This window comes from Marmota flaviventris, chromosome 18 (genome assembly GCF_047511675.1).
Source record: "Marmota flaviventris isolate mMarFla1 chromosome 18, mMarFla1.hap1, whole genome shotgun sequence".
Taxonomy (NCBI): domain Eukaryota; kingdom Metazoa; phylum Chordata; class Mammalia; order Rodentia; family Sciuridae; genus Marmota; species Marmota flaviventris.
Window position 1 is genome coordinate 59,711,642 of NC_092515.1, and position 24,267 is coordinate 59,735,908.

Genomic DNA, 24,267 nt, shown 5'->3' on the forward strand with positions numbered 1-24,267 from the left:
GCCGCCACCCGAGGGGCGTCCCTGCGCCATCTGTGTTCGGAGCCGTGGCCCTGGCACAACGTGGACTTCAGAGGGAGGCTTCCAGGGCGGCGCAGCTGCAGGCGTGGACTGTCCTCTGGGGAGACCTGGAGGAGGCCGTGGCTGCTCTCTGGAGGCTGCTTCTGCCGTCCTCCCCCTGCGGGGCTCTGGGACGCACGGGAGGGGCCGCATTTATTTATTAAATCACCTGGTTTTTATCAACTGTGTCTCTGCCTGTTCATGCCACAGCTTGAGGCCACGCAGCCCAACTGGTGACACTCGGGGCCCTTCCAGAGGCGGCCAAGGGTGTCCACGCTGCCCGTCCTCTGAGGCTGCAGCTGACGGCTTGGGGTATTTTTATGAAGTGCGAGGAGGAGCCTGAATGATTTTGGTTTCAATTCCAGCACCAAAGCAAAAGGCTGAAGCATGATTTACATAAGTCTGATTAAAGGCGCCCAGAGCACCTCGCTCACCTGCAGCGCTGGACACGGCCAGACCAGGCTAACAACGCTGCGGACAGGGGCACCTCTGCAAACCCCTTCGTTTCACATTCCTTGTTAATAATTCTAGGAAGAAAACCACAGATGCTAAAACCAAAAGCTTTTTATAGATTCAGCCTCTGCAGACCAGCTCTCCAACCCGGGCACACGGGGGCTTCCATCCTGGGAAAAGCCACAGGAGACAGCTCCGCGGACGCCAGCACAGAGCTGAGGTCAGAAGGAGGAGGTGTCACTGTTCTTAATGCCCTAGAGGTACTTCTGTACAGGGCGGCAGGGACAGGGCTCGGCCCCGGGAGAGTGGGCAAGTGTCCCTAGTTCTAGGCATGCTGTGATGGTGTCAGACTCCAGGAGACGCCGCAGAGTGTCAAGAACAGCAGCTGGGGACTCACTAGCAAGGTACGTCTCAGGTCCCCCAGGCATACTGATCAGCCCAGGAACGGAACCCCACACTGGAGACACCTCCAGGACTCGGGTGACAGTCACTGGACGGAAGAGCTCCATGACGTCACTAGGGTGAAGCTGTGTACAAAAGAGCTTTCCTGTGTTCAAACGGCACCTGTTAGGAGAAATGTCCATTCACAGCTCCAGGAATGACCACAGAGATTTACCTAGCAGGCCCCGGGTTCCTGCTGTTGGACACCAGAGCTCAGTTAGCCAGAGGTCAGCCTGAAACATCCATTAACATGGGCAGCTACCTCAAGAACACCACCACCAGCCTTCAGAAGTGGTCACGGTGCCTCCGAAGTGCAGAGAAAAATAAGAAGCAAACACACCAGCAGGTTCCAGAAGACGGCCGGAGGGGAATGGCTCTGCCTTATCTCCTTATCATGAGACTCCAGCTACCAAGATGAAAGAGACCTCAACTCAGAAATGCAGGCCATGAGCCCGTGGCCTTTCAAGTCAGCGGGGACAAGGTGTACCACTTCCTATAAAGCCTGCTGGGCTTGTTCTAGGGTGAGACGAGGCCACGTTCTAGGACACATTTGGAAGGGACTCGCGCTTAGACACAGCGACATGGAGCAGAAGGACGAGTCTTGACTTCCTCAGGGAGGAGAGATCTCCCAAGCAGACTACCCCAGAACGCCTCAGAGACGCTGCCCAAGGCGACGTGAAACAAGGCCACGGGGTGGACAGACGGAGGACGCGTGCCGTGCAGGCCAGGTGCTCTTGGCTTTGTCCACCGAAGCACCTTGAAGTCACCAAGGAAAGACCTGCCTCCCGAAGCGCAGCTCCTGAAGGGTGGAGCCGCTGCAGGCCCAGGAGAGATTTCAGAACCAGAGGGACAAGCGAGCTGTCACCACGGTGGCGTCGCTGCGCAGGTGCAAACAGTCCCCTGCACATTAGGTCTAAAGTGAGTTCAGGAGGGTGATCCACTTGTCAACATCTAAATAATGGAAAGGATACGCCTCTGACCCAGTCTGCAGCTCCTGCGGGCTCACCTCGGCCCGGCCCCACCAAGACGCACAACGGGCCCTCACTGCGCCTTCGGCCCTAGCAAAACACTGTGTGCTGTGGGTCACAGTGACCGGGGACAACAGGTGGAGAAGGTGGGGACACGGAGCAGGGCTGTCAGAGACATGAGGATGAGGGTCGGTCAGTGGGTGAGTTCTGCTCAGGTGTGGCTCCCCTGGAGGACCATCGGGGGTCGGCTGGGCCAGAGGGCTCACTGCCGAGACGCGTCCCCCCTGGGAGGACCATTCGGGGGTCGGCTGGGCCAGAGGGCTCACTGCCGAGACGCGTCCCCCCTGGGAGGAGCATTCGGGGGGTCTGCTGGGCCAGAGGGCTCACTGCCGAGACGCGTCCCTCCGGGTGCACATGTAACTTTGTACGCATGCGGCTTTTTCATAAGAAAAAATTGCTTTACCTCTTCCTTCTAGCACTTTCTGGGCTGTGCTTGGTCCTCAGGTGCAGGGAGACCCCCAGCCTTTACCAACCGAGTTCTTGCTCGGATTCGTGCTGGCCTTTCATCTCTGTGACCGAAAGACCTGACAAGGACCTCGTCCCGGAGGAAACGTACTCTGCTCACGGTCTCAGAGGTTCAGTCCGTGGTCGGCCGACTCCATCGCTCTGGGCTCGAGGTGAGGCCCAGCATCACGCAGAAGGCCATGGTGGAGGGGCAGCGGCAGGCAGAGAGCACGCAGCGCAGGGAGGCCGGGGTACTGCAGTCCCCAGGCACCTGCCCCGTGACCTGCTCCCTCCCGCCAGGCCCCACCGCCTCCGGTTACCACCCACTCATCCTCAAACCATGAGTCCCTCAAAGAGACTGACCCACTGAGGGGTACGGTCTCACCACCTCTCAGTCACCTCTCAGCCTTCCCACACTGTCCCACATGAGCTTTGGGGGACACCTCAAACCCTAACATTCCTTATCTGTTAAAACAAGATCACGAGTTTCTCAGACCCAGGTGTGATTAGGCCTGTCACCCTGCTGACACCCCAACCCATTGGTGTGCTGAGAAGATGGGGACAAAGGTGTGTGAGCGCAAAGAGGCTGCCCTGCACCATCCCGGGAGGCTGTCCCCCACCACCCCAGAGGCTGCCGTGCCCCCACACTCCCAGTGCCCCCCTTGTTGGTGTAGGGGTGCTGCCTTGGAAGTGGCTGTATCTCCACCTGTCACCTGGGGAGGAAGAGCACAAGGTCAAGCAGCCAGCGGGTGCACGGGTGGCAGCCCCCTGACACCAACGACAAAGGAAATCAAGGCACATCCGTGTGACCTGGGAGGTATTTAATTGCACTTTTTTTAAAAAATCCCAAACGAGGGGACCACTGGGGACCTAGCTCTTGGGATCCACGGTAGGGAGGGCACCTGCTGTCTTATCCGGAAGACCACGTAATGCCCACAAGCCCTGAGGGCTGGCTTCCTGGGAAGAGGACCAACAGTGAGCAAGTCCCTGGGCCCGCTGCAGCCTCTGTGCACCGAGCGGCTTTGTGAGGGGACCCACGAGGCCCTGCCTGGTCGGGGTGGGGCTCGGCAGAAGGCCCGCCCGGCCTCTGGGGGAAACCAGGAATCCCCAAAACAAGGCAGCTGGGTCAGTATGGCTTCTAATCCAGGGAAGTATGGGACAAGGGCCACAGTGCAGCAGCTCTGCCCAAGACAAAAGGGACAGTCAGACTCGGAGCTCATGGCTCCTGGCAGGAGGAGGGTCCTCAGCAGCACCCACTCCCCAGACGTCAGAGGAGAGGCGGCGGATGTGCGTGGAGGCGCAGCCCACCCAGGTGGCCCTCAGCATCTGGGAATCCCTGGGGTTCAGGGCAAGTCTGCATCTCCCCCCCACCGTTCCCCGGGGGAGAACCCCCAGGCCAGGAGTGACTCTGAGGGCTGTGATGGTGGCTAGCGGCTCGGACCCCAGCAGCCCTGGATGTCACTCGCCACTGACTTTCAGGGTGGGCTGCTTGCATCTATCAAGCAAGCTCCAGGCTCAGGACCCCCAGGCGTCCCCCACATTTGAGTTGGCAACAGAGCTGCTACCTCACGCCCGTGAGCCCCCATCTGCTCACGATTCAGGTCTGTAAACGAGCCAAGAAAGGCAGACGCAGACCCTGACACGCACACAGTGGGGACCACAGCGCTGCAGCGCCCCCCTCGCCCCCCTCCAGCGCCCCACCCACCCCCGGCTGGCTGTGCCTCGGTACACAAACACGCTCCTGCCCGAGGACACTGTCCCCACCAAGCACCGAGATTCTCACCCAAACGTCCATCTGTTACCAGTCAAAATGGACCATCAAGGCACTAACTGGGATGGCCTGAGCAGAGGCCAAGCGGCCCCAGTGGGGGAACTCCTTCCTGCAGGACAAGACATCCCCAAGAACCGCGAATTCCAGCCGAGTTCCAAATGTCTGTGTCTTTGGATATCATTGATGAGAAATGAACAAACTTTTAAGACTGAGTTGCTAATTTGACACTCAGGTTGGGAGGTCATCTCCCAGAAATCTTATCTGTGGCCGCAGAGGGACCTTCTTGGCACGGCGTGTTCTGGTCAAGCCCGTCCAGGGCTCCATGGAGTTGCCCGGCAGGAGAGGGGAGGTCCGAGGCTCACACACACCCCGGGGAGGGCCGTAGGCGCTGCACCAGGGATGTCCGTGTCCAGGCTCTGGAAGCCCCGCCGCCTAGGCGTCGTCCTCAGGGGCCTCACGGAGCCCTTCACTGTGGCGAGTCTGCCCAGTGATCTCCAGCAGGGCCCTGGCCTCAGGATCAACGTCGAGGATGCTCTTTTTGCCCTGGACCTTGGGGAGAAGGGGAGAGGGAATTCATGATGTGCAGAGAGGCGAGCAGCTCCCAAGAACTGGAACCGAGCAGTGGTTTCCGGCCCTGGGTCGGCTCTCCAGAGAGGGACCCACGCTCCGCCATTGCTGCGGAAGCCCTGAGGCCCTGAGGCCCCGCCCAGGGTGCTGCAGTCTCCAGAGTGATGAGGGGCTGCGTGGGTGCACAGGGCCCAACCAGGCAGAGCCAGGCAACCCCAAGGAGCCCAGGCCTTCTGGTCTCACAGATGGGCAGGGAGGACAAAGGGACACACCTCGGGCAGGGCCCTGCTTTCCAGGACAGGGCCCCCAAACCAACTGTGCCGTGCGCCTGCAGCGTCCCCAGAAACCAAGCAGGACCAACCACCCCCGTGGGGAGGAACAGAGGAGCCCCACCTTCGAGACCCTCCACTCACCAGCTGCGACTCTGGGGGGTCTCCCACCGCCCACACCTCCATCTTGTCAAAGCGGAAGTTCTCCTTGGAGGACAGCTGCGGGCTGTTGTACGTGGTGCACGTGGGCTTGGCCTTGCTGTGTCCCTTGCCGAAGTCAGCATCTACCCAAAGCCCGAAGTAATCGTGCTGTCCTCCCAGGCCCTGCAGAGGAAGCCCCAGGGCGTCAGCGACTCGGGGTCCCCCTCGAGGCACGGCCCAGCGCGCAGCGGGAGGCCAGCCCGCCTTTCTCCCAGGCTGGGCCCACCCCTGGCCGACAGCTCTGCTGCTTCCTGCAGCTGCCACACTGAAGCAAGGACAGCCAGGAACCGTGGCCACCCCAGTGTGGAGCCACACGCTGCTTCATGAGCCACCGGCCAGCCTGGCTGTGTGCCAGCCGAGGGACAGGAGGGCAGGGTGCCTCGTGACGGGTCTGCCACCCTCGTGGGCCACCACAGGAGCCGGGAGAAAAGGCCACATTCACCCTTTGCACCCACCACCGAAAGCCCAGCAGAGGCCACAGCCTTCCTGAGGGGACCCTGGCCCCAGACAGGACAGACAGACACAGTGCACGTGAGAACCAAAAGGCACAGATGCGCATGCCTGGTGGCAGAGGTGACGCTGCGTGTCAGGAGGGACCCCCCCACCCCCACCCCACGCACTGCAGCTCTCACCAGTCCGTTCGGGATGGTCTGCTGCCCGCAGTTCAGGTACATGAAGTGGTCGTTGTAGCCCGTGTGCCGGTACACGGCCATGCTGGGGGAGACGGAGAACAGGAAGCACCGCTCGTCCCCTGGAAGCCACAGAGCAATGGGCACCAGGTCACGGTGTGTGCCGGGCACCAAGAGCGGCAGACACATGGCTCCTGCTCAGGAAGCGCAGGGAAGACCTTCCCGCCACCCTCCAGGGCCCCAGACTGGCACACCCCTAGTGCTTGGCCTCTCCGGACCAGACGGTGGGTCCAGACCTCGCACTCGGGGCTGCCCAGGGACCCAGCAGGCTGGGCTGGGGTCCAGGGACTAGACTGGCACCGAATAGGATCATGATTTCTGCTTTGGGGACATCCTTTAGCTCCTGCCAGGGGGACCCAGGGAGGAACTCTGCCGGCTGTTTGCCAGGGTTGGTTCAGGCCGGGCAAGGACTCAGAGTCGGGAGGCGCCTGCCTCAGGAGCAGGGGCAGGTGGCCCCCAGGACGCTGCGGAGCCTGCTGGAGTGTGTGTGACGGCGTGGGGCTGTCCCCACCTAAAAGACCTCCATCCTGGAGAGAAGAAAGCTGCAGACAGAGCCCCTCACAGCGCAGGACCTCGGGGAGGGGAGGGACAGCAAGAGGCGGCACAGGTGTGAGCACACGGGCCATTTAAAGAAGCGCTGGCCGGACATGGTGGCACAGGCCTGTAATCCCAGGGGCTCGGGAGGCTGAGGCAGGAGGATTACAAGTTGGGACCCAGCGGCATCAACTTAACAAGTCCCTAAGCAACTCAGTGAGACCCTGTCTCTAAGTAAAACATAAAAAAGTGCTGGGGATGAGGCTCAGTGGCAAGCACCCTGGGTTCAATCCCCAGATTAATAAGAAGCACTGGTCAAAACCTTGGAAGTGACCCCTGCCCCACCAGCACTCAGCACTGGGGCGGGATGAGAGCCTGCCTTGCCCACAGGAAGCTCTGTCAAGGGACCACCCCAGAGCTGCCTGCCACGTCCCGGTGCTGGGCCCAGAGACTGCACCTGGACACCGGACCCTGAAATGCCTGCGACTATGAGAACCACCGCCCAGGCCTGGGGGGAACAAGCGCTCAGCAGCTTGGAGGGAGGGGTGCCACAAGACGGGAAGGGGGTCACAGGAAGCACGTGGACGACATAAGGGGGCATCCAAGGCCCAGGGGACCATGGGATGAGGACATTCTTGAGCAGGCCGAGTGCCAGCAAATAATGCCCTGACCGCCAATCAGACAGACGGTGGGGGCCTCAGTGGCCAAGGTCAGGGCCTCAGGCAGCACATCAACAGCCAGCAAGGGCAGGAAGGACGTGCTGGACAGAGGTGGCGGGGCCACAGCCACTCATGGAGGAAGGACCCCACACAGGGATGAGCCTGGGGCACACCAGGGACCAGTCAGTCCCCCTGAGCACCTGTGGGTGTCCAGGTGGGGAAGGAAAGTCTGAATCGGCACCTGGGACCACACAGAGGCCTGGTAGGCGCCTGTCCTCAGCAGCCAGGAGGCAGAGGGCCTGGGGCACTGGGAGCTGCCTGGTCCCCCCGCTCCTGCCTCCCCTCCTGGGCACCGGGCTTTAGAGCAGCGTCACTTTGCTTTGTGGTCCTGAAGCTGTCCCTCGACTGACACTTACTGGGCCCTGCTAGGAGGGGTGCCGGGGCCACGGCGTGGGCCACAGCTGCAGGGACCGCCCCTGGTCAGGCTGGGGCTGCTGACAGGGGAAGCCACGTGGAAACAGTGGCTCCAGCTCATGGGGAAGACCCCAGGGTCGCTCGGCCTGCTGGAGTGGACCCCACAGGAGGGCTCCTTTCTGGTTCTCACCATCGAGCACCCGGCCGAGCTGTGAACACGGTCAGTACATGACCGTCACGGGCTTCTGGGAACTGAGGCGCAGAGACCCAAGCACCTCCCCGAGGGCCAGAGCGGGGACCAGGCCTGTCACCCAAGCCTGGAGTCTTTCCAAGAGCACCACAGAATGATCCCAAAGAGAAGTGCCGTTCGGCCGCTCCCCTCTCAGAGCTGGAGGTGCCCAGGTGGACACTGCCCTGAAGGGGACCAAAGCCCAGGGCCGGGCCACCGCAGGCCTAGGCTGCCCTGGGCTGAAGCTTCGTCCCGCGTTCCAGGGCAGAACGAGGTTGACGTGATGCCTGGCCTGTGTAACTTCCCGCATTTCCCCCACGTACCACCCTGAAGGGCACGAGGCTCTTCACGCCCCACCGAACCAGGGGGACAAAGTCAGCGTTGTGTGGACCACTGAGGCCCAGCAGTGGACCTGAAGGTGTCCTCATGGCTCTGTGGTCATCTGTGGTCCCGACTCTTGGCCTGTTCGTGTCCTCAAGCAGAGCCTGAGCCACAGCAAGGCAGCCCAGCTGGGCTCCCCGAGCCACAGTCACCGGTGGGAGGACACCCCACCCCAGATGTTGAGGTACGGAGGCTGTTGTTTCCAGAAAAGTCCATGTGCAAGGGCAGCCGCGTGAGTGGACACCATGTGGGGAGAGTGCCCACCAGTGTCAGAACTAGCACTCAGAGATGAATCAGATTCTAAAACCAACCAGATCCGGGGGACAGAGGCACCAGCCCTTCACCTACTGGTTCTCCCCCTCCCCGATCCCAGGGACACGGCCGCTGGCCTCTGACGAAGCTCCCTGGGGATGCTCTCAGCAGGTTCTCCCGGGGAAGGGGAAGGTCTGCCCCAGTCTCTGGCACTGGGCGAGCAGCTTCAACCTCCACCAAGTCACAAGACCAGGAGGCAGCGCCCACAGAAGGGGGGAGGGGACAGGAGGGCGGCCAGTCGGTCCAGGCAGCAAAAATGTCCCTCTGAAAGAAGAGTCACCTGTGGGTCCCTCCCAGACATCCGCACCCCGACCTCTCCCACGACCTCTAGACCTGGTGGGTGGGTGACACTGGGCCTCTGTGTCCTCTCCTGGAAGCTGGCCCGGGGCTGCCCCTGCTTACTTTACCCCATGGCCAGGACCGGAGGAGGTCTGCGCACCAGAAAGGTGTCCTGGCTTGTCAGGCCCTCGTGTCCAGGACACCGGAGAGGCCAGGAGAAGGCCTGCCAGCGCCCCGCTCCCCACCGCCCACAGCCTCCAGGGCAGCAGCAGCGGGCGGGCGCCCCCACAGCTGGGCTGCCCCGGGGAGCGCGGTCACTCAGGCTCACCTTGGAACTGAGGCTTGACCTCCCAGGGGCAGGAGGCAAAGCCACCGAACACGTGTCCGTCCTGGTCCTCGAGGAGAATGAGGCAGGGCCCCCGGTGCGTGATGTGCCCGCACAGCTGCGAGAAGCTCTGCCCGTGGAGCTGGGAGGAGAAGAGCAGGCGCCAGTGGTGCCGCTGCTCCCGCGCCAGGTGGGAGTTGAGGTAGAGGACCGCCAGGACGTCCAGGACGCTGTCAAACTCCCGCCCGGGGCCCACCTGGCACTCGGGCACCAGCGTGGCCAGATCGAGGGACGAACACAGGACCGGGAAGCCTTGGTGGATGACCACTCTCAGGAACGTGGCGACGAGGGGGACCCTGAACACCCAGTCCTCGACCGTGGCTCGGTCACAGGCATGGTCCAGCCAGTGAGGCCCCAGCGGCCTGCTGCCATCTAGGAGGGGGAAAGTGGTGTCACTGGGCCAGCACGGCACCTTCCAGCGACTAAGCCACACAGAAACAGGAGCTGGGGACCGAGCGTGACCCTGGACACGGGAGGCGGCTCAGCTGACTGGAGATGAGCCCGAGCACCAGGCACCCAACTTCAAACCCTGGTATGGAAAATAGCTCACAGCTTCTTGTTTACGTTGATCACATGTCGGAATCCACATGTCCTTCCCACTATTTAAATGTGGCTGCTATAAAATTTGGGAATTCCACGAGGGGCCTGCTTTATTTCTTCAGTGCGTGGTCTCAACGATTTGAGTGAGACCCCTGTCCTCTCCTTCCCCACTGAGCTGCCCACCAAGCTGCACCTCAGCCGCCCACCTCACAGCCAGGCCCTTACAAGGAGGCCGCGTCCCCCGTGCCTCAGCAGCTGGGACCTGTGAGGGCTTCAGCCCCAAGGGTCAACTGTCCAGGGTGGGGTGGTGGCTGGTCACTCACGGGGACCCTCTAGTTGATCTGGGAAAAGCTAATGCTGTTGTCCCTCTCTCACCTACAGAGTGAGGTGACACGGTGATGTCACAGGACACACCTGGGCCTGAAGCAGCCTCGGTTTCCCTGTGGGCACAATGGACGTGATACCAGAACACCCCTGTGTGGTCACCGCCAGGTCCAGGGAGCTTTGTTTTTAAACTCACTAGTGCGTGTGAAGCCTCCGTTCACAGCTATCATCACTCCCAACCCAGGGAAACGTGGGGTCTAAACTCAAATAATGGTTTTCCTCTAACTCCTGCCCATTTTACTTACCAGGAAATGTAGAAACCCAACTACTTAATCATCCTCTTCCCAACTTGTATGAGGCTGCAAATTCCTATCATTTCTAATCAAACTAGTTTTCAAATACATTTCTCATTACCTGTTCACTACCGAAATCTTAAGGATAATTTTAATTGTTTGATTTAACTTTTTCTAGTTAAAAGACAACTTAAGTTTTCTCTTTTTATGATTCTTCTTTTTAAAACTATTGACTTTGAAATAACAAATAATTGGGCTGGGGATGTGGCTCAAGCGGTAATGCGTTCACCTGGCATGCGTGGGGCGCTGGGTTCAATCCTCGGCACCACAGAAAAATAAAATAAAGATGCTGTGTCCACGAAAACTAAAAAAATAAATATTAAAAAATTCTCTCTCTCTCTCTTTAAAAAAAAAAAACAAATAATTCACCCACAAGATACTGATATGTATATCTTTCCACATTCCAAATACCTTCCTAAACATTTGAAACATGACTTATTTTTAAACTGCATTTTAAAACCTGGCTTTATAATAAAAGAATAACATATTTATAAAGTAAGTCTACTTTGCAGAGAGACTTCACCATGAAGTTTTTTAAAATCTCAAATCCCAAGTAAATCTAAATGTAGACTGTTTCTCACCCAACGGTAGCAGAATACATGCTTCTCAAGTGTATGATGGACAATGCCCCAAGTAGATCATATTCTAGGTCAGAAAAGATGCCCCCAGTAAATCATACAATGTATGTTCTCCAACCATGAAGAAATAAAATTAAAAATCAGTAGCCAAAGGCAATTTGAGGAATTCACAGCATGTTAAAATCGAATGACACTTCTAAATAGCCAATAAGTCAAAGAAGAAATCGTAAGGGACATTAGAAAACACTTAAGATGAAGGAAAACAAAACCTAAAACTCACAGGTGCAGCTAAAGCAGTGTTCAGAGGGAAATTCATAGCTGCCTATGCTGACGCTGCCTACAGTGAAGAGAGATCTCAAATCAATCGTCTCTACCTGTATCTTAAGAAATCAGGAAAAGAAGACGAACTAAACCTAATGCAAACAGAAAGAAGGGAACAAAAGACTAGGGCAAAAATATATGGAATAGTAGAAAAACAGCAGATTTAAAAAAAAAAATCAATAGAATCAAAATCTGGTTCTTTGAGGAGATCCACAAAAAAAAAAATAAGAGAAACATTGTTCACATCAGCAACAGAGGTGGGGCCATCGCTAGAATGATACAGAAATCCCACGACACTCAGAACACACCCAAGGGCTCACCCACCCTGCAAGGCCACAGCCCTGGAGACCCCCAGTCTACCACCAAGGCCAGCGTCGCTGAGGATGGCCGGGCACTTGCCTGGAAGCTTCATCTCAGACAGCAGGTGAGCAGCCAGTGCCTGCACCCTGGTGGGGGTTCCGGGGGCCTTCTTCCGGGTCCAGCCCTTCAGCTCCTGCCTGTGGGCCAGCACATGCTCCACAGAGCCAACCAGATCCTCTGTGAACTGCAAGCCCACAATTCCACCTTTAACAACTGTCCACCACGACCCAGACCCCAACCACACCACTGTGGGCCGGCCAGTTCTCTCCAACACCCCACACGATGGACCGCAATGTGAGGCAGTCACCAACTGACACAGGTCCTCATCCTTCTAGTGGCACACAGGGCTGATAGGAAGTCCCCAACCGAATAGGTCCCCATCCTTCTGGTGACACACATGGCTGACCTACAAGTCCTGCCCCAGCCTTTGTCCAGCAGTTCGGACCCTGGACACAGGGTACATGGCCTAGGGTTCCCCAGGAGCAGAAATCTCAGCCAAGTCCCCACCCTAGTTCCAAGCCCACGGCCAAGACCACTTAGGGGCCTGCGTCCCCTACCTTCTGGAGGTCTCTGGCTTTCACGGGACCTTCCTTGGCAGAAATCATCTTCAGAATCATGAGACTCCTCTCCTCAGAGCTGCCCTTCAGCAGGTGGGACAGCGACACCGTGAACTGCTCCTGAGAGACGCCCTTGCTGGGCCCCTGAGCCCTCCCAGTCGGGTGGACTCTCTGCATACCGTCATACAGGCTGGTGACCATCTCTGGGGGAAGAGCCTCCCCAATGCGGTTCTGCTGGGGACAAGTGGGAGAAAGGGCTGGAGGGGCACAAGGTCAACTTGGTAGTGTCCCAGGGCAGTAAGCTGGGGGCTGGGACCCTGATGCTCCCAGCAGCTGGCTCCCCCCTGCCCAGGGCCCACCCTCACAGGGCCCGGCGCGCGGCTGCCTTGGCCACCAGACTCCTCCACTCTGCTCCTGCCCTGCCTGCCATACTGTCCAGTGTCCCCGGTTGGCCACGTCTTTCCTGCTTCTGCCCATCACTCCTCCTGCTTGTCACTCCCTTAGGAGATCATGTTGGTTAGAGCCTTGTGCTGCCACATCTGAGCTTATTCACCTACGAGGCACGTCTGTGCAGGGCCAATCTGGCCTCCACGCTAGGGGTTTCCGAGTGCCTGGGTCCGCTGCACTAGCCCAACTCTTGTGCTCAAGATGCCTTTCTAATCACTTCCACTAGACTTTGGAGTTCTCAATCAGCACTTTAATGATGTCATTGTACAAATACTGTTTTTCTTTTTGGCTTCAACATCAAATGTGATTTGACCAGGGATGGCAAACAAGCAGAAAAGAGCACAAGTCATGAACAGAGTCACAGGGTCCAGCGCAGGGTCGGAGTGCGGGGCTCCCACCAGCCCCAGGAGCACGAGCCGTCTGTCACGGCGTCAGCGCCTGCCGCTCTCCTGGGCGCTCTCAGGAGACTCCTGTTTCTGTCCACTTCCAGAGTTCTGTCGCAGGGCACTCTAGGCCCTCCCCAGACATGGCACTCAGTTGCCAAGGTCTACAGGTCAGCTCTTACGGCTCACCACCTCAGCCGTCCACTACGGTCAGGTCCTGGCCTGCCTGGTCCTCTCAGCTCCATCCGCATGTGCCCAGGCCCACTGGGTGCTCCTGGTCTGGAGGAGACACACAGGCACACACGTGGGCTGCGCCATGAACTGCAGCCGCCAAAGCCTCCCTGGCCAGCCTCCTCGTCTGCAAAATGTGGGTGGGCCCGATGCCCATGAGACCCACACTGCCCCCCTCCGGGGAGACGCACTAATGCAGTCTTTGGTCAGTGTCCTGCCCGGGTTGAGCACTTGAGGGTCCTACGGAAATGGCCAGTTTTACCTCCCTGAAGGAGACCCTGGAACGTGAGTCTTCAGTACAGCGTCAGGAGCACTGTAAGGGGCACAGGTACACCCGAGGCACTGAGGCAGCCCTGTCCCCAGCTGCCACCCTGTGTCGGGGAGGGCGGCCAGGAGACTCGGCTCCAGGGCAGGAGGCAGTGGCCCCCCTTGCTCCCCGTGCCCCACATCAGCTCAGGCTAGAAACGCCCCAAACTCTGTGGAAGTTCCCATCTACTCCTAGTTCCTTTCTTCCATACAAAGACGACTACAGTGACCTCAACAAAAGAGGAGGGACCCTTTAGATGTGACCAATGGCTGCTCCGCAAGGCAGGGCAGAGGAGCCACAAGGGACACCACGCAGCCCTCCGCTTTTCAGAGGGTCCACTCCTTAGTGCTCCCCTCTGCCCCAGGACCAGGGTGCACAGACCCTGGGCCCAGCTCAGCACGGGTGCCAGCAGCCGTCCTTGCCTTCAGCGCCTGCAGTGAGAAGGACCTGGGCAAGGCCTCAGAGCTGTCCTTGTCCAACGACAGAGTGTCAAACAGCGCATCGACCTCCGCCTGCTCCTCGGGAAGGAACTGGGAGTAACACTTCTGCTCCGCGCGGCTCCTGCTGTTCCCCATCTCTCCTGGGACCCAGCGGGTTCTCTGCAGAAGGACAGAGACAAGTTAGGGAAAGGTCAAAGTAATCATCGAGGCAGTGACGACTCTGGGTCCAGCCGATAAGTGCCAATTCTGCTGGAAAACGCAGCTAAAATGCACTGGACCTCGAAATGGGGCTTCCATGTGGTAGACATTAATAGTTGGCACCAGCCGTGCCCAGAGGATCGCTGTGATAATGCACTGGGTCAGCAAAGCAAAGGGCAGGGACGGTGCCTTGTGTGGCCAGGCCCTTCAGGTCCCAGCCAACAGGCCTCTTTCATCTGAGGTGTCAGGGGGCAGAAACAGAGGGGCAGATACTGACACCCAAAGGCAGGTGACCCGGGGGCCTGGTTCATTGTCACAGGCCTGGAAGAAGCCAGGTGCCAGGGGGGTCCATAAAAGGAGCAGTTAGAGGGGGCTGGGCTGGGGCTCAGTGGCAGAGCACTCGCCTCGCACATGTGAGCCACTGGGTTGGATCCTCAGCATCACATAAAAATAAATGAATAAGATAAAGGTCTGCTTTCATCTATAGCTAAAAAATATTAAAAAAAAAAAAAAAAAGAGCACAGTTAGAGAGGAAAACACCTCTTGAAAGGTGAAGTCCGTGACATTTATCCCCTGTCCCGGCTTCCTGGGAACTGCATTGGTGAGACCGCCAAGGTGACAAACCCTTCACCAGCACAGGCAACTTGGTAAGCGGGGTCTGTGCCGCAGGAAGCAACCTCCCAGGAGGCTGGGCCAGGAGGAGGCCATCCCAGCGGCAGGGAGCATGACGAGTGTCCCCATCAAGATGTGACGGCCAAAGGTGGGTGCCTAGGGGTCTCTTTCCTTTTATTGAGGTGAGAGCCCCACAACGCGACGCCAACCGTGTTAAGGAGAACGATCCAGGGGCACTTAGGCCATCGACGATGCCGTCAGCCCCCACCTGTGGGGGCCCCCACCTGTGGGTGCCAAGGCACGCCCATCAGCCCCGCGGCACCCTGCTCCTGCCACTTCCCAGCCCAGGCAACCACAGCTCTGCCCCTGTGGCTCCCATTCTGGATGGTCCCCCAGCAAGTCCCAGCACGTGGGCTTCCCCACCTCCCACTTTTCACCCAGCGCCCTGCTGTCCTGCCACCCAGCCAGGACTGGTGTCTGCCCTTTACCCCTTCCTATGGCCAACTGGCACTTCACCATGTGAACAGGTCCTCGCTCGTGCAGGGACAGCCGGGCCCTGATGTTCTCTTGGCCACTGTGAGTGGGCCGTGGTGAGCCCGCATCGGATCCAGCCATCTCTCACAGTCCCAAGGTGGACACCGAGCCCTGGAGCTGCTGGCTCCCAAGGTGACCCTGACTCGGAGGAACTGCCACACGGCACTCCACTTCACAGTCCCCTGCAAAGCGCAAGTCCTCCATGTCCCTGCCATGGTCCTCTTTTGACTGAGGTCGCCTGTCCGCGGGGGGCCTGCCTTGACCAGCTTCACTGCTAACACACCCGCACGAGCACGCCTGGGGGGGTGCCTCCCCAGAGTAGGACTCGCGGGGCTTGCCAAGGCAGGCTGGGAAGGTCGCCCAGCCCAGTGTGCGGTGCCACTCACGTGCCATCTGATCTAAATGCTTCTGCTCAGGTTTCACAACAGCAGAAGAGCCAAGAAGGAAAACATCCGGCCTGGCCCAGTGTCCAGTGGCTGGAAGCTGGCCCCATCTCTGAGACAAAGGGGCTGCTTCAGAGGAGTCCCACCCCAGGGCACAGCCATGCCAAGGAGACCCCAAAGGCCAGGGGGCAGGCCAAACGTCCACATCCAAGCCCCAATAAATAACACAACAAATAAATAAATAAATCCAGGGCTCAACCAGGAGAGGGAGCACCGTACCAACTTTTAAACACCCACTGAATGTCAGGGGTGTGCACAGGGAGGTTGGCCAACAGATATAACGTTGCTGACCCAAAAGGTGGCCTCCCACAGCAGGATGATTGCAGCAACCGTTTGTTTCAAAATATCCAGAAGAGTGGATTTTGAATGTTCTCACCACAAACGTAACAGGACAGAAATCTCCCAACAGTGTCTGGGAGGAAAAGAAGGCTTCTGATATGCCCCTTCCAAATGCAAGCTCCCGAACTTTAGTCCCAGACAAGCTTTCTCATCAGACTTTCATAGGTTCACCTTGGTATGTGGGACGGCCACCGTCCTGCCACGTTGACCCATGTCAAATCCTCTTAAGAGAAAGAAGCTTGCGGCCTCTCAACTGGAGGTGGTTTCTTCTCCCAGGGGACATGTGACAACGATGGGAGACATTTGGGTTGTCATAACTGGGAGAAGAGAGTCCTGCTGGCATTTGGTGAGCGGAGGCCCAGGATGCTGCTGACCATTCTACAGCGTACAGGACAGCCCTCACACCAGGGAGCCATCCGGCCCCAAAACCCACAGGCTGAAGGTGAGAAGCTGTGGCTTCAAGGACGTGAGCAGGGGCCAACAGGATGGTGTCCCTCCCACCCCAAGGACGCTGGTTCACACCCTGCCCCTCTCTGCATGGGACTCCAGGCCCTGCCGTTACAGCATAGGCAAAGATCTGAGTTCAAATCACAACACTCCGTATGAGGACTAGGGGACAAGTCACTAAGCTCTTTTCAACCCTTAATCAAAATGGGAGAAAGTCCAGCAGCCCACAGGTGACAGATTGCTTGCTTGACCAAATTTTAGTCAGGCTCTGCTCCTATCTGTGCTCTTCCATGTAAAAATCCACCTTTCACGAGGACCCTATCCTCATGGCCCATTATCCCTGTTAATTAACCAGGTTCTTCATCCTCCACCAACCCCTGGGTAACAGCTCATCACCCCGGCCTGTCTTCTGCAAAAACCTGGTTAGGTCAGGCTAGCCAGAATCCCCCTCCCTCCTGATGTTGCCTCTGGTCATTTTCTGTCCACTGACCCCTACCTGTTCCTTGGCTGTAAATTCCCACTTGCCCATGGGAGAAGACCCCCATCTTGCCCCCTCTGCCATGTCCCTGTACCTATGGCCAGGCTCTTGAATGAAGCCTGGCTTGGCGTGCTCTCACAACCATCAGTGAATGATTTAACACAAGGTCAAAGGATTGAATAAAGCAATCCAGGGACCGGGGAAGGCCAAAGACGGGAATAGCTGGGCCTGAGACAAGCAGAGGCAGCTCCTTGGGTCTTGGTCTGGGAACAAGGGAAGCAGTCCTGCCCTAAGGAACCGCAGCGGGATCCCACGCCTCGCTAGAGAGACGACGGGGCCTTTTCTGGGCACACTTCCTGCTGGTGTCCCAGGACGCTCTGTGGACTCCTTTCCAGGCTTCTCAGGACCAGTCCTGTCATCATGAGGAGGCTCCACCCTGGCCGGCCAACCTCCAACCCTCTACCTCTGAGGAGCCATCACCCTTAAAGCCATGAACACGGCTCTCCCTGTCCCCTTTCTGGGCACACTCCAACCACTCCAACAGAACCCACCCACCTTAGGTCCTGTTTATGCCCAGAGTCCAGCACCCCTCTGCAAGGGGCAGCTGAGCCCAAGCAAGGCGTTCCTCTGGCCCAAGGCTGGCTTCCCTCCCGTTACCCTGGGCTCAGAGGGCCGTGTCCTGGGGGCACTTTGCTTTCCTCTCCTAAGCTATAATTTCAGTTATCGGCTCCAGGCCAAGAAGATCCCCGCACATCCTCCATATATCCCCACTCCTGCTGCCTCCACAGATGCTCCGCTTCCTTCCTGTGTCAATGCCAGCATTCTCTCTCGTGGCTCTCCCTTCCGGACCGCTGGCCTTGACCACGGGGAGGGCACTTCTAGGGACTTCTTATCTGATCGCACAGAGGGCAGAAGGCCAGTGTGCTTCCGTGCTCAGAGGACCACACGGGAGGCCCTCCCTCCCTCTGAGCTGTCCCCGGGCACCCTCCAGGGGCCTGGACAGGCCCGGGCACTCAGGGAGCGGCAGGGCTCAGGCCCACTGGGGACACGCTCCGCACGCATCTGCACCCCAGTAGAGCCCGGCCCGCGCTCCCGCTCAGCTCACCGACCTGAAGGACCCCGCCTGCCTTCCGGTGGGTGTAGTGGGTCCGGTAGCAGGGGTTTGCTCGGGGGAGTCTCCCCTGCCTTGTTCCCTGGCAACGGCGCGGACAGGCGGTCCAGTGCCCCAATCCAGGAAGCAGGATCTGAAGGCGGAGCCCAGGGACGAAGTCAGCCAATGGCGAGGCGTCTCAGGGGAGTGGGCGGGGCGCGGTGTGGGCGGGGCCGGGCTCCGTGGACCGGGTCCGCAGGAAGGAGCGGCTGCGGGCGGTCACTGGGAACTGGCTAGCAAGGAGAGGCAGTGCCCGGCCCGCGGGGCTGCTGGGGAGGAGAGGCCCTGGGCGGGGCGGGGCGGAGCGGAGGAGCTGGGCGAGGGAGCGAGGCTGAGCACATTCCCGGGAGGAGAGAGACCCAAAAGGGGACCCAGCTGAGGACCTTGCTCTGCTAGCCTCCGAAGACAGAGTCCCCTGTCCTCCACACCCCACCCTGCTGGTCCTGAGGGAGGCTCCTTCCCGACCTAGAGCCGTCCCCGGGCCTCCTTCCACCTTTTCAATTGGTTTTATCTATCATCCCAGCTTGGTGAGTAGCCAGGAAGGTGTTCACAGTCTTCACTGATGTGGCCTCACTGTCCAGAGGGCAGGACAGGATCTGTCCAGTTCCTCCCGGTGGCACAGTTTGGTAAACACTCCCTGACCTGTGTGTGCCCTTCTTCAGCTTCACTACCCCTTCATTCCAAAATGTTTTGACACATAGCCTCCATTTCTTCCCCTTTGCCCATTTCTTAAGCCTACTGAAAGCCTGTCTTGGGGACCCTGTCACTGACTCCAAGGGGCACTGAGCCCTGGCATGCAGCATGGCCTCTGGGCGTTCCTGCCTCCTCAGCTCCCCTTTCCTGGGCTTCCGGGGTTCTCATTCCTTGCTCCCATCTTCTCCCAGTCCTGCTGGCTTCAACTCCTCCTGCTTCTTCCTTCCCCTCTTTCCACCCGCTGCATCCTCCTGAGATAGCACCCTTTCCCCCCCTACCTCTGTGTTGAGCACTAACCAGCAGGTTTGCTCACCTGGACTCTGACCCCATAGGTCCACTGTAGGCATCTCACACTCAGCCTAGCAAGCCCGGTCAGCCTAGCAGTCCCTAGACTGCATCTCCTGTTTACTTCCAACCACCTCCCATGGCCCAACAAGAGACCTGGAGGGTGCCTCCTCCTCTCCCAATTTGATTACTAAATCTGCTTTACCTCTAAGATATGGCCTGGTCTGCTCACTTCCCAAGGACCTGGTGGTTCAGGCTGGGCCTTGGTAATGGCCTCCTTGCCTCCTCCAATACGCCCTCCTCCAATACGCCCTCCTCCACATGCTGCTGCCACTGGAGCACTTCACACTGAATCCCAGATCCTGTCCTGCCCTCTGGACAGCGAGGCCGCATCAGTGACGACTGTGAACACCTTCCTGGCTACTCACCAAGCTGGGGTGACAGATAAAACCAACTGAAAAGCTAGGAAAAGGAGGAGCAGGACTGACTTCTCCATAATGACCCCTTTGAATGACAACACTTCTACAGAGGACTCTGCTCTCTAAAGTCACCCACCAGCAGAAAGTTGCTGTTTGAAATTCTGTGGGTCCAAATGACCCAGCGGCTCTCCCTGGAGGACCGTGGTAGCAGTGACTGGAGTGGCCGCCAGGGTTCTAGCCCAGAGTGACCCCTTGCAGGCAGTTTCTGGACATCCTGAACCACAGCATCTTAACTCAGAGGTCCACTTTGCAGAGACCTGAGGCTGGCCCTTCGCACACAGCCTCATCTGAACTTGACCTGAGCTCCGACATGTGGAAACTCTTGGCCTCTTCAGGTGAGTGGCCCCAGTTAGCACACCTGACAGCACAGGAGCAACCCGGGGTGCCAGGCAGTTTGGGCTGGGACAGCTGTAAGATCCACGGAGGCAGCACTGTCTTCTAGTTTACTTGTGTGTGTGGCACTCCCACCAAGGTGCAAGGGGTGACGAGCCAGAGGTAAGCACCACTGCCCTGCCTGGCACTCACATGCCTCCTCCATCTCCCAGCCCCCACCTGCTGAAGGAGTGGGAGGTGCTGGTCCCCTCCTGTCCCAGTTCCACCTGGCCTGGCTCCAGGGATATGCCTTCTGCCCCCAAGGGCGTGCCCGCCCTGGCCACCTGGGAGGCTGCCTGGCTCCTCAGCGCCTTGCTTTGCCCTGCTGCCCTCCGCTGCCGATTGCTTTTGCTGTATTTATTTCCTACGTCTCCCCAAGAGAATGCAGGCCCCCAGCCAATGTTCCTGCCAGGTCTGCTGGTCTCCTTAGCAGAACCAAGGCGTGGCCATTCAAGAAGTAAAAAATGGGGTGACCTCAGGAAGCCAAAGGACTCTGGCTGATGCCCATGCTTAGCCTGGGCCAGGCTCGGCCCTCCTGTGACTAGGGCAGGAGAGGTCACCAGAGACCTGCCATCCCCAGCACTTGGGCAAAGCCTAGGGGGCCCAACTTTTCCTGCGAGATCCAAGGAAGGGGCAACCAGGGATTGAAGGTTTGCCTGCACTTGGGGTGACACTGACACCAATGAGCGGTCCTCGGGGACATCAAGCAGAGCTTTACAGTCAACAGTGAAGCCTGGTTTTCCATCCTGCCGCCTGATCACTGCACACGGGATGGAGCGTCCTGTGGGGGGCTCCTAGTCCAGCCACATCAGCTGCTTGGGGTCGGCTTGGTCACCTACCCAGGCACCCCTGCTATCTGGCAATCAGATGCTTCCAGGCCATTTAGGTTAGAACAAAAACAGAAGCCCTTCCTGCCTGAGGGCTGCAGGCCTGACTGCCCACCACTCACAAGACATGGCCGCTCCTGGAGAAATCCTCTGACCCAGGAGCCCAAGGTACCAAGAGAAGCAGAGTGACATGTCCCCAAGCCAGCCAATGCCATCTCACGTGTGCCAATGACACAGGTGAAGAGCCCCGAGTCTTCCCCTCTGCTGGCTCCAGATAGGTGTCTGTCACCTACACACAGGACTCCTGATGTTCAAGACACCTGGTACTGGAACACGGATCAGGTCCCTGAGTCCTGCCTCAAGGCTCTCTGCAGTGGCCCCTGGAGCAGCTGTGGTGCAGATGAAGAGACAAATCCATATAAGTGGAGATGTGCTGGGGGTGCGGGGAGGAGAGAGTAGTGGCCTCTCAGGTGCGGACAGTAGGGGCAGGAGCTTATGTGGAGGGAGCCATTGCCAGCTGCGTGGCCGTAACAAACAGCTGACGCACCCTCCGCGGTCTTTGAATTGGGAGAGCTTTAAAGTATTTGAAATTTTGCCTATGAAGACTGTCTTTTTCTTCTTTTTTAATAGCCATTGTGCTATTCCAGCCACTCCCAGGGGAGTCCCCACATGCTGCAGCTGCACACGGGGGCTGGCCCCAGGTAGGCTGACTTTGAGCACTGATCTCTCCTTAGAGCCCCAGGGTCCTGGCTTCTGGTCCTGCCAGCCATGGGGACGCCCCTGCTAGCCAGCCTGGCAGGTGAGACAGAGTCCAACTCAGAAGGGCTGAGCCACCCACTAGAACCCTCTGCAGCTGGGCCCCTGCCGTCTGTCCCCACACGCCCTCCGTGCCCATATCTGGAGCCATCCTGGGATCCTCCAAGTTTGGGCTGGCAACGCGCTTAGGAGACCCTCACCCAGCAGGAAATACAGGCGAGGTTGCCTTCCAAGGGAGGGACCCTCAGTACTGCCCCCCATGAACTTCTGCGATGGCAGAAGTTACCCACAGCTGTGCCATGTGAGCTATAGAGAGAGAGCAGCAGAGAGAGACAGATGTTTTCATTTCATTGGAGGTAAGTTAGTTTTGATTCAGGTTTAGATAACCACATGTAGCTCACAGCAAATTGCACAAAGCATGCTGGACCCTATGCAGCATTTCATAGTAGAAAATAAACATTAAAAACACACACCCACCCACTGGGACGGCTAATACTTGGTGGGAATAAGTGTTAGGGCAGAGACGGAGAAATGGGAACCCTGACAGTGGGAATGTTACAACGAACAGGAAAAGTCTGGCAGTTCTTCAAAAAGCTGAGCAACTACAGCGTGACCCGGTGCCGCAGTCTGGCTGGGCACAAATGCCGCAGTCTGGCTGGGCACACAATCACGAGCCACCACACAGCTTGTAGATTCAAACAGCAACTCTTTATTCCCGAACTCACACCAGCCGTCTACAAACACGTTCTGGGGAAATCCACATTCTCTGCCCAAATCCACGTTCTCTGCCCAAATCCACATCCACTGGGCTTCTGTCTCCCAAAAAATTCTGTCTGAATCCCGTGAGAACTCAAGGGGAACTCAGGCAGCAGGATACGCCCTATTCCCAGCAGGAATAATCTTAAACCTGGAACGCCCTAAACCCGATTATCCTAAACCGGGAACACCCTAATCCCGGATCCGCCCTGGTCCTTGAGCAAGGTCACCTAACTGCAATGTCACTGCAAAATGTCCTATTTCCACGAGTCCTTCCACTAAGCAACATGGGGTACGCTGGCAAGGAAATTGTCATACCTACTTGGCTAATGGCTCCCAGCAACCCGGCAATTCCTCTCCTATGTTCACCCAAATCTGAGCCCAGGTATTCAACACCGTGTAAGGAGGGACACAGCACGGGCACAGCAGCCCAAAGGCGGACTCACACTTTCCAACAGATCTGTATGGACTCTGTGCACGATCACGCCTGGCATTCAAAAGGTGCTGAATGAAGGACAGACAGGCAGGAACTCAGATGCACCTGGGAAACAGGACACTGAGAGGGGCCACACGCGGAGGGCCACGCAGGGCTCATTCCGTCACGCAGAGGCACAGCTGACTGGTGGCTGCCCAGGGCCGGGGGCGGGAGGAGGAGTGGGAGCACCTGACCCTGGCGGGGACCCTTGGAGGGTAGAATGCTTCCCGACTAGATAGAAGTCACCCCAGGCGTGAGCGAGCTAAAGTCACTGAAGTGTACATTTTAAAAGGGTCGATTTTATCTTATGTGAATCTCACCAAAAAATCCTCAAAGAAGAACACAATTTTTTGAATCCCTCCCCCTGACAGTGCTGCAAAAGGCCTAAGGCCATGAGGGGTTCTTGGGAGAGATTCAGAGGTGGGATTCCATGTCCCCTGAGGCCTTGGTGGCACCTCTCGGGGGCTCCAGTCAGCGTCCATGGGTCTTGTGAGGCAGCTGAGGGGCAGGGGCAGCAAACAGGGTCTGCTCCTGGAAAGTGCCCATCTGCCCCCCAGCATCTGGCCCAGGTGGGAACCTGGGACAGGAACCTGGGACAGGAAGGCACGGGGCCTGGAGTCAGCACAGAAGGGGCCTCCAGGGCCTCCCGGGTGACAGGAACCCAGCACGAGAGGCTGCAGGGACCTTCATGCAGGGCGAGCAGGGAGCTGCCAAAGCACCAGCATCTGCAGCAAGGGGACCTGCCTGGGCAAGCCCGGCGGGAGGGGTGCAGAGGGCGCAGGGAGGTGGCCCTGAGCCTGGTCAGATGGAAACAGGCAGCTTGCCACCTGAGGGACGAGCTCCACCCGAAGACCCAGAACCCGGCGGTGTGCTCACGGGGCAAAAAGGGCAGTAGATGAGTTAAGGACCTTGAGATGAGATTGTCCCAGGTGACTCAGTGGGCCCCATCACCACAGGGGTTCTGATGGAGGGAGGGGACAGAAGGGGGACGGAGAAGGAGAGGTCCAGGTGGAAGCCAGACACAGAGGGACGGAGACAGTGGAAGATGCTGCACTCTGCAGGAAGACGGAGGAGGGGTCCCAGATGGGGCTGGGGCGGGGGTTCTCTAGAGCTCGAGGGGGAGTGCGGCCCTGGATCTGAGGCTTCTGACCTGCAGAACTCTAAGAGAACACCTTAGCATGTCCTCTGTCACTAAGCTTCAGACCCCACCAGCCGTCAGAAACTGACATGCCCCAGAACCAGGCAGAGGTATTCTGCCCCCACCGCCTCAGCTCACCATCACTGCCACAACCCAGAGGGGTCGGAACTGGGGCTGGTAGAGAATCGCGGAGTAAAGCCGGGTTTGGTGGCACAGGCCTGTAATCCTAGCACCTAGGGAGGCTGAGGCAGGAGGACCTCCAGTTCAAAGCAACTTAGCAAGACCCTGTCTCAAAATTTTAAAAAAATAGAAAGGGCTGGGTATGTGGCTC

At 58.3% G+C, this 24,267-nt stretch overlaps 1 protein-coding gene across 2 annotated transcripts; it reads right to left on the reverse strand.

The window, feature by feature from the left end:
* Window positions 1-4,355: 4,355 nt before the first annotated feature.
* On the reverse strand, window positions 4,356-18,242 carry Meak7 (MTOR associated protein, eak-7 homolog). Of its 2 annotated transcripts, XM_027933076.3 has the most exons (9): window positions 18,115-18,242; window positions 13,937-14,113; window positions 12,147-12,377; window positions 11,629-11,773; window positions 9,310-9,485; window positions 9,057-9,195; window positions 5,864-5,982; window positions 5,175-5,354; window positions 4,356-4,743 (listed from the first exon to the last, which is right to left on the reverse strand). In XM_027933076.3, exons 2-9 carry the CDS (start codon window positions 14,087-14,089, stop codon window positions 4,627-4,629), a joined length of 1,260 nt encoding a protein of 419 aa, XP_027788877.2. In that variant the 5' UTR covers window positions 14,090-14,113; window positions 18,115-18,242; the 3' UTR covers window positions 4,356-4,626. The 2 variants fall into 2 exon arrangements, with proteins under 2 accessions (XP_027788877.2, XP_027788876.3); XM_027933075.3 differs by having other exon boundaries at window positions 9,057-9,485.
* Window positions 18,243-24,267: the final 6,025 nt, after the last annotated feature.

What these genes read in the sequence shown, in the direction of transcription:
- Meak7 (XM_027933075.3), bottom strand. Translation starts at nt 14,089, where the DNA reads ATGGGGAACAGCAGGAGCCGCGCGGAGCAGAAGTGTTACTCCCAGTTC. An exon ending in GGTCAAGCCTCAGTTCCAAG is followed by an intron (nt 5,983 to 9,056) that starts GTGAGCCTGAGT and finishes TGTGGCTTCCAG; the next exon opens with GGGACGAGCGGTGCTTCCTG. An exon ending in AGACCATCCCGAACGGACTG is followed by an intron (nt 5,355 to 5,863) that starts GTGAGAGCTGCA and finishes CTTCCTCTGCAG; the next exon opens with GGCCTGGGAGGACAGCACGA.